General features: G+C 40.0%; 1 protein-coding gene across 3 annotated transcripts in view; it reads right to left on the bottom strand.

Moving 5' to 3' along the window:
• LOC120456589 overlaps positions 1-17,389 on the bottom strand; it is a 45,719-nt gene that overhangs the window by 3,007 nt on the left and 25,323 nt on the right. For all 3 annotated transcript variants that reach the window (XM_039643497.2, XM_039643499.1, XM_039643498.2), the window contains exons 3-6: positions 1,777-2,077; positions 615-1,719; positions 329-547; positions 32-259 (exon numbers count right to left, since the gene is read on the bottom strand). In XM_039643497.2, coding sequence (XP_039499431.1) covers positions 32-259; positions 329-547; positions 615-1,719; positions 1,777-2,034 — 1,810 coding nt within the window. In that variant the 5' untranslated portion in view covers positions 2,035-2,077. The remainder of the gene's footprint in view (positions 1-31; positions 260-328; positions 548-614; positions 1,720-1,776; positions 2,078-17,389) is intronic.

The raw sequence follows: 17,389 nt of genomic DNA, 5'->3' as shown, positions 1-17,389 counted from the left end.
AGTCTGTTATTGCTAAGTGCACCAAAATAACCTTCGTCGATCTGGGGCACTTCCTTTTCCTTAGCATCCGCACTATCAACCTGTTTTTCTTGGCCACTTTCAGATACGGATACGTTTACGGGCTCGGCTCTGCTTTCATCTCGAACCTTGTTGGCACGAAACTTTTCAATAAACTCCATTCCGAACTCACAATCGATATCGAGTATCTCCGGCAATTTGTTATGCGAATGCACCTTACTCCTGGCCAAACGATGGTGTTCTACGGTGTCGAAGAAGGAGCTTTCATAAATGAAAATGATTTGCTGTTTGTTTTACTTATCTGACTCACTGGACTGATTGTGTGGCTTGGGCTCCTTTAAACGAGAATTGACAGTGATCGTGTACTTGGCATGGCCCACTCGATCTATTTGGAGTTTCTGTTTGCGCCTGGCTTTGGGCACAGCTCCAGTGGCTGCCTTTTCCACGGCTTCCTCGGCCATCGAATGCTTGTTTAGCTTGAGTGATCGCTTCATTTGCAATGCCAGACTGTCCACCAAACTGAAGATGTCTATCAAATCGAACGATAGTCATTAATAACTCGTGTTTGATTGATTTTAATTCATGGGTTTACTCACACTTTACACGACTTCGCTCGTTTTTGGCAACAAACTCGGGGTAGTGAAAGGGCGTATCGAAGCCCTGACCTATGACCTTGGGTGGTGTGCAGCTGCCCACTGTGATGGGCAGCGGGATCAAGCTGTGGTTCCTGGTTCGATATGGATACGTTCGTGAGGGAATTCTTGGCAGATCTTCAAATTTCGGAGGACTCGATGAGTCCACATCCTCGGCCAGAATTGGAGTCGCTCGAGAGGAAATTGTCCTTAGATCCTCATAGTTTGGAGATGACGTTCGTAATGGAATTGTTGGTAGATCCTCATAGTTTGGAGGACTCGATGGCTCCACATCTTCGGCCAGAATTGGAGATGTTCGTAATAGAATTGTTGGTAGATCCTCATAGTTTGGAGGACTCGATGGCTCCACATCTTCGGCCAGAATTGGATATCTTCGTAATGGAATTGTTGGCAGATCTTCAAATTTCGGAGGACTCGATGGCTCCACATCTTCGGCCAGAATTGGATATGTTCGTAATGGAATTGTTGGTAGATCCTCATAGTTTGGAGGACTCGATGGCTCCACATCTTCAGCCAGAATTGGATATGTTCGTAATGGAATTGTTGCCAGATCTTCCAAGTTCCCAGGACTCGATGTCTCCACATCTTCGGCCAGAATTGGAGATGTTCGTAATAGAATTGTTGGTAGATCCTCATAGTTTGGAGGACTCGATGGCTCCACATCCTCGGCCAGAATTGGATATCTTCGTAATGGAATTGTTGGCAGATCTTCAAATTTCGGAGGACTCGATGGCTCCACATCCTCGGCCAGAATTGAATATGTTCGTAATGGAATTGTTGCCAGATCTTCCAAGTTCCCAGGACTCGATGGCTCCACATCCTCGGCCAGAATTGGATATCTTCGTAATGGAATTGTTGGCAGATCTTCAAATTTCGGAGGACTCGATGGCTCCACATCTTCGGCCAGAATTGGAGATGTTCGTAATGGAATTGTTGCCAGATCTTCCAAGTTCCCAGGACTCGATGGCTCCACATCCTCGGCCAGAATTACGGAACGTAGTTGGTTATTGAGCTCCGTTTGCTCCTCCTGCACCGACTTCTGCTGCAACTGCAACGACATGAAAACGTATAAAAATAGGAGCTAATTTCGTTCTAAATCGTTTACCTTAAAGCTGGGCAATTGCTCATCAACGCCATCCTCATCCTGGATGTCGAACTCATAGTTGCTTTCGCCGCCCAGATCTTCCAACTGCGGCTTTATTCCAGGACGATTGCTGACCAACAGGTTGTGGAGCAGCTCCTGCTCCTCCAAAAGCTTTTGCAAGTGATTCTCTAGAAGATTTTCCGGCGTGCAAGGACGAGCTCGTGACCTGTTCCTATTGCGGTGCTTTGGTTGACCTCGTGCTCCGTCGTCATTCGGCATTTTTCCTTGCAAAACACGAAAAAAAATACTCTCGGTGCCACGCCTGCAACAATTTATACACAAATATATGTATATATACACTGATATATGTGTGTAATAATAGGCACTCATTGGTATTGGCTAGTGGCCACGGGTCACGGGTCACGGGTCATGGGGTATTGGTTATTGGCTATCGATTGATTCGATGGACAGGCGCAGTAGAGACCCGAAGGCGGTTCCCTACACAAAACGAAGCATTGTTGTAAATTTAATCAAACGCCGAAACAACGAGCGCATACAGTACATCAGAATGTGCGCAGCAGAGAGTAGTGAAAATACAGAAAAATGCCATGCAATCAAATGGCACATACCCTGTAACTAGAAGTGCATTCCATTCCATATGTGGTACACTTTAAATACAATACAATAAATTTAGATACAATGGGAATTCAGAATGGAAATTCAATGGAAATTTAGAATTAAATGGAAATTATGTGGCTTACATTATTTGGGAAACAACAACATATACCCAGCAGTACTTTATAGGGTATTAGAACAAGCAGTCATTGGGGAAAAAAAGGGGGAATCAGGAATCAGAGTTAGGAGAATCAGGAGTCAGCAGCAGCAGAAGATTGCTGCAAGAGATGAGAGCGATGTGAACAAAAGAGGAAGAGCATAGCATGAAATTGGCAGTAGTTTTCCATGCTTTCCCTCCCAAGCCCCCTACATTTTCCGCCACCTCGTTGACTTTCCTCTGGGTTGTGGCACCACCCACCACCCACCTCCCAACGCCCCACCCTTCGGCCAACTGTAAATTGCACTGCATTTTTATTTAGTTTTCGTTTTCGCTGGTCAGCCAGCCGATGTCAATTTTCATGCAGCAATCGCCGCAATGGAGTTCAACACCTATATACCTTATATACCTTATATACCTTATATACCTTATAGCTTGGGCGAAAATCTATGAGCTTTGGTTCGTACCTAAGAACATATAGTAAACCGCTTTTCTGTGCTTTGATATAAATAATAAGTCATAGGCTTGCAGCAGAAGAGGAAGCTAACTTGTGATTATTATATACTCGTACTCGTAGTTTCCGATGCCACATTTTCCGGGTCCCCGCTCCCCGCTCCCCGCTCCCCGTTCCCCTTGCAGCGCCGACGCTTTTAGTTTATCAATGTTTTCCGCTTGCAACGTTTTCGGCGCATTTTTTCTCGAGTGCTGAACTAGACATTTATCGCCGCTCTCATGTTCACTCAACCCACCGTTGCCCCCGACTAATAACTAACGTGGCTGGCTCAGCTCGAACTGGTGCTACCTCTTACCCCCCATTTTTTTTTCGTGCACCATCTAAAAAAGGCGCCCAGCCCACCCTGCGCAACATCAATTCTCCCTAGACACTATCAAGCCCCACCCGACAAAGTTAGTTTACGGCCAAAGTTTAACATAAAAAAAAATAGAAGAAATAATCAAAAAAAAAAAAGTGCAAAAAATGCGAACTGAAAAAGATGACCAAAAAAGGAATATCATAAAAAACTGTGTGCAAAAAAATCGGAAGGGAGTTGAATTTTTGGTCAAAAGCTAGTCAGAAACCATGCAGGGAATCATGGTACAAAAAAAATAAAAAATAAAAAAATTGGTAAGAAAAAGCGAGAGAGAGGAAAAAAATTGGTTTGCAATGCACTTTTTTTCGCGCGAAGCTTTTCATTTGGCGCTGGCATCCATTAGAGCAAAAATCAGCAGCATCCATGGGCGTGGGAAAAAGGGGGAGTGGCAGAGGGGAATTTGAAAAAAACTGTTGGCGCTGTGTGGTTGTTGCTGCCACACATGTGGAAATTGTGCGCGTTTTGCAGTTTTTTAATTGACCAACAAATTTATTTGATTCGTTAGCAACGCGAATATTTTCTTCCACTGTCCTGGCTTTCACCTTTCGACCCCACTGTACTCCCCGCCATCGCAAACATGGCTCCCTTATGTTTAAATTTATATCTGCATATATGCATACAGTGCGTTTCATTAGGGGTTTTTAATCTAGGCACTACCACTACCACTATTTGGTACAAGAATCGAACAAAAATCCATTATTAAATTGAATTAATACATTATTTAATGAATTAATCCCTTATTAAATGAATTAATGCATTGTTAAATGAATTAATCCATTATTAAATGAATTAATCCTTTATTAAATGAATTAATCCCTTATTAAATGAATTAATGCATTTTTAAATGAATTAATCCATTATTTAATGAATTAATCCATTATTAAATTAAATTAATACATTATTAAATGAATTAATCCCTTATTAAGTGAATTAATCCATTATTAAATGAATTAATCCCTTATTTAATGAATTAATCCATTATTAAATGAATTAATGCATTATTAAATGAATTAATCCATTATTAAATTGAATTAATACATTATTAAATGTATTAATCCATTATTAAATGAAGTAATCCCTTATTTAATGCATTAATCCATTATTAAATGAATTAATCCCTTATTTAATGAATTAATCCATTATTAAATGAATTAATCCATTATTTAATGAATTAATCCATTATTTAATGAATTAATCCATTATTAAATGAAATAATCCTTTATTAAATGAATTAATCTATTATTTAATGAATTAATCCCTTATTTAATGAATTAATCCATTATTAAATTGAATTAATACATTATTAAATGTATTAATCCATTATTAAATGAATTAATGCATTATTAAATGAATTAATCCCTTATTAAATGAAATAATCCATTATTAAATGAATTAATGCATTATTAAATGAATTAGTGCATTAATAAATTCGAACTAAAACTCCAATGTCAAACTAGGCAGCACCAATTACATGAAACAAAGTGCTAAGCTCTTTACCTGCGATTTGAGTTTCCGCAACGTGCTATCCTTAAAGGCAGTGCCAATATCCTGAAAATCGAGTCCGGGGTAATTGAAATTCAAGGCAAGCAGACCAAACAGCCAGCACCCTAAAATCTGAAATCTAAAATCCGAAATCTAAAATCCAGAATTCAGCATCCAGAAACCCAGGGCCAAAACTGGAAACCGACGACAAGGATGCGCAGAGGATGTGGCAAGGAGATGGCCTCTTGTTGTTTCTGAGGATTACATATTGGTAAACAGCGATTACAACAACCAAGTAACGACAACTTATTGTTGCTACAAATTGGTTTGTTTGCCCTGCCCACCGCCCACCGCCCCTTTTGTGGGCTCGGTTTTCGATGGGGGGGAATGGGGATTGGGGTGGGGAATTGTTTGATTTGATTGTTGACTTTATTGGTCAACGCAACGGCGGCCTTTTGGGCATTGTTCTTTGGCCTATATTGCCATGACCCCCCACACCCTGGATTTTGTTGTTTAACGATATTTAATCTATGATTAAAATCAATTAAATGCTACACTTGACTTAATTTATTGTCGCCGGCGAAATCAGACAAGAAATTTGTCGGTTTCCAAGACAAGTAGCCGCCTCATACCAGTATACTATGTATATGTGCGAGTATAGTATTCCCCAAATATCCGATGCAAAACGAAATGAAATGCTCGTAAAAATCAAAATGTTGCCTCTTTTTCTATCTCGTTGGCCAGTCGGCCAGTTGGCCAGTTAGCCAGTTAGTCAGTTATCCCGAAGTTGGCTATCTCTTTCTGCCAATAAAAATCTGGCAGCAAAAATCTACGAAAAAGTCGGAAACACTTTGTCCGGTGGCTTGGCTTGTTTTTCGGGGCTTTGGTTTTGGTTTTGGTTTGGGTTTGGGTTTGGCTTTTCGTTTTGCTTTGCTTTGTAGTCTTTATCTTTATGGCTCGATCTGGAGTCTCTGGTTTTGTGTTCTCCATTCCCCTCCCCTCACCGCACCCGCCCCCCTATCACTCGATATTGAAATTCTGGGTATTGTCTTCTCGTAGAGCAGATAATTGTCCACCTTAAACGGAAACGGGGGAAACAACGGGAATTCGTATGGCCAAAAACAAAAACATTCATATTATAAAACCATATATGGAAATATTACAAAAATGTATTCTTAATATATTAATAATACCTAGTGTATTCTATGAGTAAAAATGACAAAATATGTCAGTTTTACCTTAGAAATCTTTAAGATTTCGTAGTCAAAATTTCAATTAGATATTATATGTTGAGTACTTACACAGAAAGTTATATTCCTCATGGTAATGCATAACATTCTATTTGTGCAAATGCCTTTGGATAGAGTATTTGAGTAGAGTATTGTTTACATAGGTACTTAATCGCATTTGGGGAGCGGCATTAAATTTTCTGGAATTTTTCAAGCCTCGATTTGCTCGCCTTTTTGCATTTAATTGATCAATGAACTCTACCGTTGGCCTTGAATGTAACAAACAAAACCAAAGTCTTGATGTTTTGAAGTCTTTGAAGAATCTCGGAAGATCATCAATTGCACATCATCACATACGCATTGAAAGAATAATGAATCAAGTTTGCAAGTACGAAAAGCAATCGCATGCAAATGAAAAGGTTCAAAAAGATGTGAATTGTTCTATACGAGGGGCGAATCAAAATCAAATCAAAAATTCCGTTTAATGATGCAATTGGAGTTTGATGAGTTGGAAAACTGATGCGACAAACATCCATATCCATAGCCATTCTATTCCATTCCATTCGCTGATGGAACGCAATCAATGCAGCTGGATAGGATGAGTTCTGTGCTGGCCGCCAGGTAAATTGCAACCAATAATAATGAATAATTGAAAATCCAATCAAACACCAAATGAAAACGGAGACCAGTCGTCGTCGCCTTTCTGAACGGATGGCTGACTGGCTGACTGGCTGTTTGGCTGGCCCATATCCTCATATCCCCATATCCCCATATCTCCATATCCCCATATCTCCATATCCCCATATCGCCATATCCATATCCCCAAAATGTGCGGTGGAGTGAGCTTGTGTCCTTTGGTGGCTGGTGGTGTTGATTTTGCCGGCTTTATCGAAGGACATTAGCAAACGGTCGTTGGGTTTTCGCCTGCAAATGCAATCAAACGCGTTGGGCAATAGCAGCAGCAGCAGCAAAAACAAGAACAGCAGCAGCAACAGCAACAACAGCAGCAGCAACAACAACAAGAACAGCAAAAACAACAGCCGCAACATCAGAAACAACAACATACCCAGCAGCAGCAGCAACGTGGAAGGATAAACCAAAGCAACCTGCATAGATGACACCCCAGGGACATGGCAAAAGTCAATGAATGGTAATAGGTGTCGACATGGCCTTCTCACACATACGCACACATACCCACCCATTCACAACGCCCCAACGCCCACCTTTGACCAGAAATTTGGGGGCGTGGCACTGGCTACATCCAACGTGTGGCGGCCTTTTGTCCTGCTGTTGTTTTTGCTGATTGCCACTTTCGGCAATGGATCGAATGCCAGAATACTGGACTTTCGCAATGCGATTGAGAATGGGCACGGCACTTGAACTGAAGAACTCGGTAGCCGGCAGCCGAATACATTAATTGCCAGTTAAATTGAGTCTGAATGGAGATTTGAGATGGAAGTGAAGTGATCTAATGCCAAGCGAATCAAGGCTCAATTCAATGATGTGTGCACAAGACAAAGTTCATTTGTTTTAACTGATGCATTTATTTTTACATTATTTGATATATAATTTTTATTCTTAAAATAAAGGTACTCACCCCTTTCCTCAAGCTCTCCTCTCTTCCACGTCAGAGCTGAGAGCTGGTTGTAGCTCCTGGGAAATAGCCAGCTCAGGCACTTCCTCCAGTAGGTCGCAATCACATTATTGGTATCCTCTGCTGCCACTTAAAATCACTGCACCACTCACTCACATTTAGTATATTTTTTTTGAAAAACATCGAAAAAGTGGTTTGCTTATGTAGAACTTTTGAGAAGCGCAGAGGAGGGCACTAATATTTTGGTATTATTTAGTATTATTTGGTATTGAGTATTTAGTATTATTTGGTATTTAGTATTAAGTATTTAGTATTATTTGGTATTAAGTATTTAGTATTATTTGGTATTTAGTATTATTTATTTAGTATTAGTATTTAGTACTTATTATTCATTATTTCACTTTCATTTAACGTAATACTTTCAGCTATTTTACTTATAATTTTATAATTTCACTTTGAATGCCAACTAGAACATTATTTAATAAAGATTGTAAGAAATATTCAGCTACATAGCAATCACATTCATTGTTTAAATATCCTTTTAAATCCAAACTTTTCAAATAGTTTCTTAATTTTAGCTGCAAGTCATTTCATTAGCTGCGCCGAAAAGTAGGCACCTCCGAAATTTGGGGGAATTCCCTGCTTACACACACACACACACAACCACACACACACAGACATCGGCTGTTGTAAATTACCGATTCGGTAAATTCGCGCCGCCGGCGAATTGGCAAAAAATTTGGCCACCACATATCCGCGGCATTTGCAGGCACAAGGACCAGAAAGGAAAGGACTCGATGGGGTAGCCGAAAAACCGAGTAGTTCACTGGCATGGTCGAAAAATGTTAATTGATTTATGTTTATATTTGTGCAACATGTTGATGCCGCACATCGCGCACCGCACACCGCCACATTTTGCAGTCGGCGGAAAACGCTCGCGGTTGTCATTTTGCTGCCAATTTTGCCATGTGCAGGAAGAGGGGTGAGTGGAGCGGGGTGCGGGGTACGCCGACAGACAAACCAAAACAAAAACAACGCAGCCACGTTAATTGAACAACATTCGACGGGCAAAACTGAAACCGAATCTGCACAAAACCCCCGAAACCCATGGCGAAACTCAATTTGAGGCGAATTTTCAGCGTTAGCGGCATATTTGCTTGTAATTATATCTATCAAAAATATATAGATATATATATATACATATACACATATGTGTGTATGCCATTAACTTTTGTCTTTCAGCTTAGGGTTGCGAAAATGCAGGAAATCGGGTGGAAAATATTGCGGAAAACCGATCCCGCCTGTGGCCGTTTCGATATTTTGTTTGTTTATTTGTGAAAAATCAAATTATAAATGCTAACAATTGGTTGAAGTTGCATTATTTGCTATTTTATTTTAGTGTATAAAACTAAAGCGAATGTAAAATATTTTTGCAAAAGATCTTATGCTAAGAGCAGTCTTTTCCGCACTAATTATAAATATTTACCTTACCTCGAACATGAAACAAAGATTTTTCCGCAGTCTGCTGCCCAAGGGCAAGGATAATAGCCCAGGCAGACGCCAAAAGGAGAGGAAATCCAAGGGGAGAAGAGGGGAGCAGGGTGCGGATCGATGGCGACACAGATGAAGATGAAGTCCACAAGAGTAGATAGATATATGGTACATATATTCAAATATATATGTATTTAAATACATGCGAATGGCGACAATGGGACACACATGCCGACAATGACTTGTCCTGTGGAAAACTTCAGCTGCAGGACCAAAAAAAAAAAGAAAGAAAACGATACTGAAACGAAAACAGAGCTGAACCCAAAAACTGAGCCGAACCGAAACTTGTTTCATAAATTTCCTATTCAAAATGTAATTAAACCCTTGCGCTGCTGCTGCTCATCTAATTACAACAAAAAGGCGACCATTTCAGATACGATTCGGTAGTAGGGGGCGGGGGAGGAGCGGGGGAGGGGCAGAGGGGCGGCTACGCAATATACTCGATAATTGCGAACGAAATGGCAGAAAGGCTTTGGGCCCAAGACTTGGTCTAATTCCATAAATATCTTCAAAGTCATTAAATTTCACACATGTTGGCGGTACGGCGCACAGAATTGTTTTAATTTTAAAATTATTGCCATTAATTGATTTTTGATACAGAATGTGGAGCGTACATGGATGGCCTCCCATCCCGACCATAAATCTCCATGTGTGTAAATCTAAAAAAGGGGGTTGGAACTGGAACTTAAGAGCAAATAATCAGTGGAGTCCGGAAAAAAGGCAAGGCCCAAAATTGAAAGGGGTAGCTGCATAGCTGGCTTTAATGGCACTGCCTTGATTATTGAGACCATTATTTTTGTTTAATTACGTTACGGGCGTTAATGTGCGGATAGCACCAGCTCTCATCGTTGTGTGCAGGCTGAGTCCTGAATGCTGTATCCTGAATCCTGAATGCTAAAGCCTGAATCCTGAATGCTGTATCCTGAATCCTGAATGCTAAAGCCTGAATGCTGAATCCTGAATCCTGAATCCCGAATATAGAATCCTAAATCCCGGGAACGTTTAAGCAGAACCACATTAATTTCAGCAGTAAAACCGGTATATATATGTATATATATGTATATATGCGTTTTAATTGAATAACACACTTGCAGATGCTGGTAATTGGTAACTGGTAATTTTTGAAATTCCATTAAACTACTTTCGAAAAGTGAGTCGAACTAAGAATCATGCAATAAACCAGAACTATTCTAAAACAAAGCCAAGGCAAACTGTTACCAAAACCAGGACTTTTTTTGCTTGCTTTTTCTTCATTTATTTTTTGTGTTTTTTTTTTTGATGCCTGGTTTACGTAAGTTTATATAGAAGTACAAGTCCGTAATGGACCGCTCCGTAATCCCGGAAAGTGGGCAAACGCGTTGCCATTCCGATTCCGCTCGACGTTCGACGGACAAATTTGCGACACGTTTCCGACACGTTTGCCATGTCGATTTTTCTTGAGCCAAGCGTTTGCCCCTTGTCGCCCCCACTCATATATATTTTATAACTGTAGACGACAACGGCGATACATATCAAGTGGGCGGAATGGGTGACTGAATACTGAAAACTGGGGGCGTGGCAGGGGTGCATACCTGTGCTTTCTGATGGGTGGTGGTTGCAAGATAAACGTCGCTGCCGTTGACTCATACGCAAATTTGTACTCACATGCTGGGGAAGGGATGGCGTTTTTACACAGAAAAGAAATATGAGTAATAATATTAAAAAAAAAAGATAAAGTTGCATATACAAGTTACATTCTCCAAACATTTTATAAAAAATCTCTGTTCTAACTGTAATTATTCAGTGTTGCTGTTCTGTGCTATTAGCTTATAGTTTCTCCCAGTGCACGTGTAGATGGCAGAGCTGTCCCCGTCCTATTGTTGTTGTTGTTAATGGTTTGATGGGTTTAAAGTCGTGTAGCTCCGTTTAGTTGTCGACAGGGGGGGAGAGGTGGTTTTCTAGAGGGGGTGCGTCAAAATGTATCGCTCACAAAAAACACAAACTCACAGCCGCACACACACACACACATCTATAATAAATTTATCTGTACGTATATGCAAAATACGTATGCACGTACATCTTTACATACGAATATATAAGATATTTCTGTATTTTTTTTGCTTTTTTTTTGCTTTTTTTTGCATATGGACGCCTGGCTGGTTGGGCATTGAGATTGGATTGCGGGCGCCCGTCCGCCTGGCTGTGTGTCTTATGGCTTTAATAACTTTAGTGCTGCTACGTGCCATTGATCCTTGATGTACGAGCAAGGATGTGGCCCATTTGCCCATTTGGGTATATTTCACTGGGATCAAGGCGACAGATTTCACTGAAAAGTTGCTGATGTTTTGGTTAGTGACGATATGCTAAGGAAAGTGACTTGGGTTACTAAATATAAATATGTGAATATCAAGGGGCCAACAAAATGAGCAATAACTCATGGCAACAACTCATTGAGCAGCTGCAAAAGTGTTGCATACTTGCAGACACCTTCGTCACAACGCAGGGCATATAGGATTCGTTTTTAACTTTCAGCCACGTCTCAGAAATCAAGTGCTCATAACAGGAGAAGCACAGGGAGTGGAAATGGCAGTGGATGTGGAAAACCCCACCCACCAGCACATAGAGCCACCCATCAATTCATCCAATTGCTCTTCCTAGTTTGGAATTTTCTTGTTCTGTTTCTTTTTTTTTTTCTTGCATTTTCTTTTTTTTTTTTTTCATTTTGAGTATTCCTCTTCAGTTTTGCCTTTTATTTGCCGCTTTTTTGATGGGCCATTCGCCTGCGCGCTTTTCGGCATTATGCATAAATTTCATTTTCGCCCCCCACCCCCCCCGCGCTTATTGTTCATTTTTTGTGCATTTAGTATTTCTTGTTTTGTTATTTATTTACGAGTGTGTGCGCCTCTATGTTATTAATCTTCGTGGGAGTTATTGCTGCTCTCTTTTTTTTTTCTTCTATTTGTTGTTGGTGCTTTTTGGTGGTGGTGTTGTTGGTGGTGTATCTCTCGATTCGCGTTCATTTGTGTATGAAATTAAAATCACACCCATGAGATGTCCCACGAGAAGAAGAATGCGTATTCTTCTGCATTTTTCTTCGGCAATTTTCCAGCGCAAAAATGGCCGACCCGTGGGCAATGGAATTTCGCTTTGGTCAAAGGAAATCCAGCCACAAAAATAATAATAAAAAAAAACACATTAGAAAAGAAGAAAAATCACCAGGAACTGGCAAAAAAAAAAAAAAAAGGCCAGCAAATATAACAACTGTAAATTGAGTTGTTGCCCTTTCGCCACCGAGAGCCAAACTTTGCCCACCGACTAATTCATTCATGAAAACCGTTGCCCCAGCCCCGCCCCCTTTTTGAAGGCCCCACCTCCTCGCTCACGACCCTTCCTTCCATCCAAAAAAAAAAAAGATATATATATATATAGAAAAAAAAACGATTGCATTTGCTGCTTAGCATACAATTGCCACATTAACTTGCCAGCCCAAAGATAAATCGCATGGCCAGACTGCAAATTGTTGCTGCGCCAGCAAACTACCAAAATGCACTGTGAAAAATACTTGTAGTTATGCGGAAGAGTTTCCTCTTCTTTGGTATAAGAAAACAATTTATTATATTACGATCTTTATGTATAAACTGCATTGGCAAGCACTTTGTTAATGCTCAAATTCGAGTGGTTTGGGAAGAGAAAGAGCAGCGAAATGTTCTCAGTGTATCGCACTGCTTGCGAACTCGCACAAAGAGAGCTATTTCGCACTAAAATCGCCGCGGGGCAAGCAGCAAAAATCGAGACAAGTTTGGAGGAAATGCTTTTTTCGCAAAGTGCATTTGAGGCCTCAGGCCAAAATACAATGGTTACTGGAAAAAAAGTTAACAAAGTTCGAAAATTAAATACACTACGCATTCGAAATGTTCTAGTTGGTTTTTTATAATTAATGGGTAAAACACTCCAATTGGACCAGCTGTCAAGCAGTTCAGTGCAATTGAAGCAGTTCTGCCAATCAGATTTGACAGCAATTCATTAAAGTAAAGCAGTTCATTGTGGCAGTTTATTCTCGTTGAAAATAATTCTTTTATAATCCATTAAAGCAGTTTTTCCAATCAGATTAGAAAGCGATTCATTAAATAAAGCAGTTGATTGTGGTAGGTTTTTCCTATAGAAAATTATTAATCATCAGCAAAACCACGCACTTAAAATTGTAAAAAATTATTAAGAATAAAATTAATAATAATATGTTGGTTACTATACAACTTACTCCATTTCTTAGAGTATTTTGCCAAACACCAATAGCGACAGCAACAATCTAAGGCAGTTGCAAAGAAATAAGACGAAGACGAAGAAGGAGCAATTTTTAATGTGTTTGCGCTTTAGCCAAAAGTTGGCGTTGGGCCCATTTTTCTTTGGCTTGTTAGACGTTAGCAACCGAAACGGCGGAGAGATTCCAAAACACTTTTCCACAAAGGTTCCCCAGAGGAACTTGTAGTTGTTGCTGCTATTGTTGCTGTTGCTGTTGTTGCTGCATCGCAAGTTGCAAGTTGCTGGTTGCTGGTTGCTAGTTGCTAGTTGCTAGTTGCAGGTTGCAAGTGCAAGAGCAACATTGCGATTTGGCTGTTGTTGTTTATGATACACCAGTTGTTGCAGTTGTTTGAAGAAGTTGTAAGAAATAGGCTTGCCCTGGCGATGAGCTGCACCAGTGGAGCCAAAGGGAGGGAAATTAGACAAATGATCGCCAGCACAGTGAAACAAAGCCCTGATGAACAACATATCCATGCAAAGATGACTTAGCCACTAGAGGGTATTGATTGGCTTGGTTAACTAATCATTAGCTAATTACAGCACACTTAAAGAGTGCATTTGAGTCAATTGTAGTGTGATTAAATGTTTGCATTTCTTCGAGTGCACCCATTGGAATATTTTTCGCGCTGCGAGCTCATGCAAATGCAATGGCAAACGAAACCCAAACGAAATCCGCTGATGGATTACGAGCTGCCTTTGGGGCAACGGGAAATGCTCGTCCTCTGGAAAACACTTCTTTGCATGCTGCAAATGTGCTGCAAATGCTGCAAATGCTGCAAATGCTGCAAATGTTGCAAATTCGGCGGAGGCTGGAATGGGAGACAATTCATTTATTAAACTGCACTTAACATCAACACCACATCATCATTAATATTAAGCGGCCGGCGGGATGGGGAAAGTCAAGGTGTTAACAATGTTATGCCGCGTCCGAAATCCCAACTGGCCATCAATTTGTGGCAACGGTGACTTGTACTCGGAATCGGTGGGAATTTGGCAGTGGAAAGGGCATTTTGTAGTAATTTTATATAATTTTATTTTATTTTTATTTTATGTATATATATGATAAAATGATAGTTAAAATGATAGTTCGTTTGCTGTCCAATCCAAGGTCAGAATCAAATCAATAGGCGGCCTCAAATAAAAATTCAGTTGCCAAGAGCCTTAACCCGTCCCCGTGCCCCCTGCCACACAAGAGGCCCCCTTAACCCCTTGACACATCCAAACAAATCGGCGGAGAGAGAAAAGAAATGTCAAGAACTCATGTTCAAATGTCAAACTGAACCGACAAACCGTTAATTAGCAAATCAAAGATATGCCACGCCACAGACACACACATCCAGAGCACAGGGGGCACAGAGGGGTTAAACGGGTGGTTAGAACGAGACAAGGGGAAGGGGGGGGAGGGGGGGGGGGGAGGCTTAAGCAGGAGGAGACTGGGAGCCAAAGAGGGGCAGCACGGTCTCCACGGCAGAGAGAGCCACTGACAGCTCACAAAATCCGACAGTTGCGCACATTCGAAAAAAGATCAATGAGAATTGTAAAAGAAGTTGAAGAAATCCAGCAGACGGCGAGCAATTAAAAGGCGAGGGGTGTGGGGGCTGGCTCAGGTGAGCTGCAGTGCACTGCAAACAAATCTAGGCAAATTGAGCAGTTTTATGTGTCTATATCTATATGGTTTGCATTAATATTAAGTTAACAGATTAATGCTATATCTGTATAGTTTGTTTTCATATTTCTGTAACAAGTTTATGCATCATAGATATACATAGTTTGTTTAAATATTTTAAATATTTGCATTATATATATAGTTTGTTTAAATATTTCTTGCACACTTTTATGAATTATATATAGTTTGTTTCAGTATTTCTTTCACACTTTTATGAATTATTTACATATATAGTTTGTTTAAATATTTGCATTATATATATAGTTTGTTAAAATATTTCTTTCATTCATATATAGTTTGTTTCAGTATTTCTTTCACAATTTTATGAATTATCTACATATATAGTTTGTTTAAATATTTCTTAAACAGTTTTGTGCATTACATATACAGTTTGTTGTCAAACAAAAATGATTTATATTTTAAATTGATTATTTACTCATACGGGATAAGGTGCTATAAATGAAATGATATTATATAATACGTTTGCATAATCAATTTAAAATAGAAATCATTTTAGTTTCCATCTAACAATTTTTTTTTGAGTGTTTGTGAGAGGAGCGGTGAGGGAGGAAACCGAAACGTTTAAATCGCCCAAAGGCCGTCGAGCTGTCAGGGATTCGCGGATCGCCAGGGTTCGGTTTTCCGTTCCGTTCGGTTCAGATCTGTTTGGTTAGGTTTTGGTTTGGTTTCACTTGGCTTTGGGTTTGGGTTTGGGATTGGGATTGGGTTCGGGATTGGGATGGAGACTGGGCTTACAGCGCTGCTCAATCCAGTCGTTGTCAATCATAAGCCAGGTCCAGTCCAGCTTCCTCCACCACATCCAATCCAATCCAATCCAATCCACATCCACACATCCCCAACCAAAGGGGAAGGAATATAAAAAAAGTATAAAAAAAAAGAAGAAAAAAGAACAGCGATCTAAGATGTTCTAACAGTCGCGAGTAGAGCGAGTTGCAGAGTCGCATCTGTCGGATTTGCATTACCGCGTCCGACTTGCCTTGAAATTATGTGAAATTGATCAATTTCAACGTTGCCCGTCCGCCGTGGCCACTTTCCGCGAGCTCTGGGTGCAGAGCATTTAATGTAAAATGTCAATCAAAAATCGCGCAGAATGGAAAAGCAACTTTGAAAATTTAATTAGAAATGTGTACACGTCTCGGGCATTGCGAACCGCATGGGAAAATGGTAAATGGTAAATGGTAAATGCGAAAATGGGAAATCTTCTCGATTGAAGCGATGAGAACCGAACTGCAAGTGCTGCGAAAATCCAAGGAAAGTGTCAGTAGTTGTACTAATTGTTGCAGCAAACATCGCTGTCCGCGGAAAATTGCTGGAACTGATTCGCCAAGATCTTATGGGATTTAAAGGGAGAACAGAGGGAATTAGCTATAAATTCAGATAAGATAATAACTAGCACCTAACACATTAATTTTTAAACGAACCTAATAGTTTAGACTTATAATTTTGGTGCGTATTTAGTAGTTTCCTGAAACTCAAACGCCCTGCGCATTTTGTCACGACTTTCCATTGAGCTCAGCTAACATGGGATGCATAGAGACATAACTCTCAGTTTAATGTCTATAAATTAATTGCCGCGTTTGAAATTTTCGTTGGAAATTGTTAAAAAGGCGTCTTAAGTTATCATAATCGCAGTTGTAAAAATAATCGTAAAGTGAATGGTGAGAAAAGCGTAGTTTTCGGCTGTGGCAATCAAAGTATGCTTTTTATAGCACTAACTCTCTATAGCGCTGCTCGGTTCACTTCAAAAAGGGTTTAGTTTCGTATGTTATTAATTTGTCAACCACAGACACAGAAACCAAAAAAAAAAAGAAGTAAAACAAATCCAAGCCAAAGTGGAGTTATCAATGGGCGGTGGCTCCATGCTAATTTAGTTATGAACATTTGTGTTTTTTTTCTTTTCATATATCATATTTCTCGTTTGTTTCGAGATGGTTCGGTTTAATGCTTCATTTCTTTGAATTTCATAATTACACGGCTTTGACCGCTCAACGACGGTTGCTAACTGTTTTTTGTCATTGTCAGCCGTAGCTTTTCTTGAATGAACTTCGGCTTTGGGCCAACTGGTTTTGTTGCCTGTATTTTTTTCTGTATTTTTCTGTTTTTTTGTTGGTTGTTTTTTCGTCTTCTTGGCTTAATTAATTATTGTTGTATAATTAGTAGTTGGTCGGGGGC

Source organism: Drosophila santomea, chromosome X (genome assembly GCF_016746245.2).
Source record: "Drosophila santomea strain STO CAGO 1482 chromosome X, Prin_Dsan_1.1, whole genome shotgun sequence".
In the NCBI taxonomy this organism is placed as follows: domain Eukaryota; kingdom Metazoa; phylum Arthropoda; class Insecta; order Diptera; family Drosophilidae; genus Drosophila; species Drosophila santomea.
Note: the sequence above shows the minus strand (reverse complement) of the source record. Positions and strands in the feature narration are given on the sequence as shown.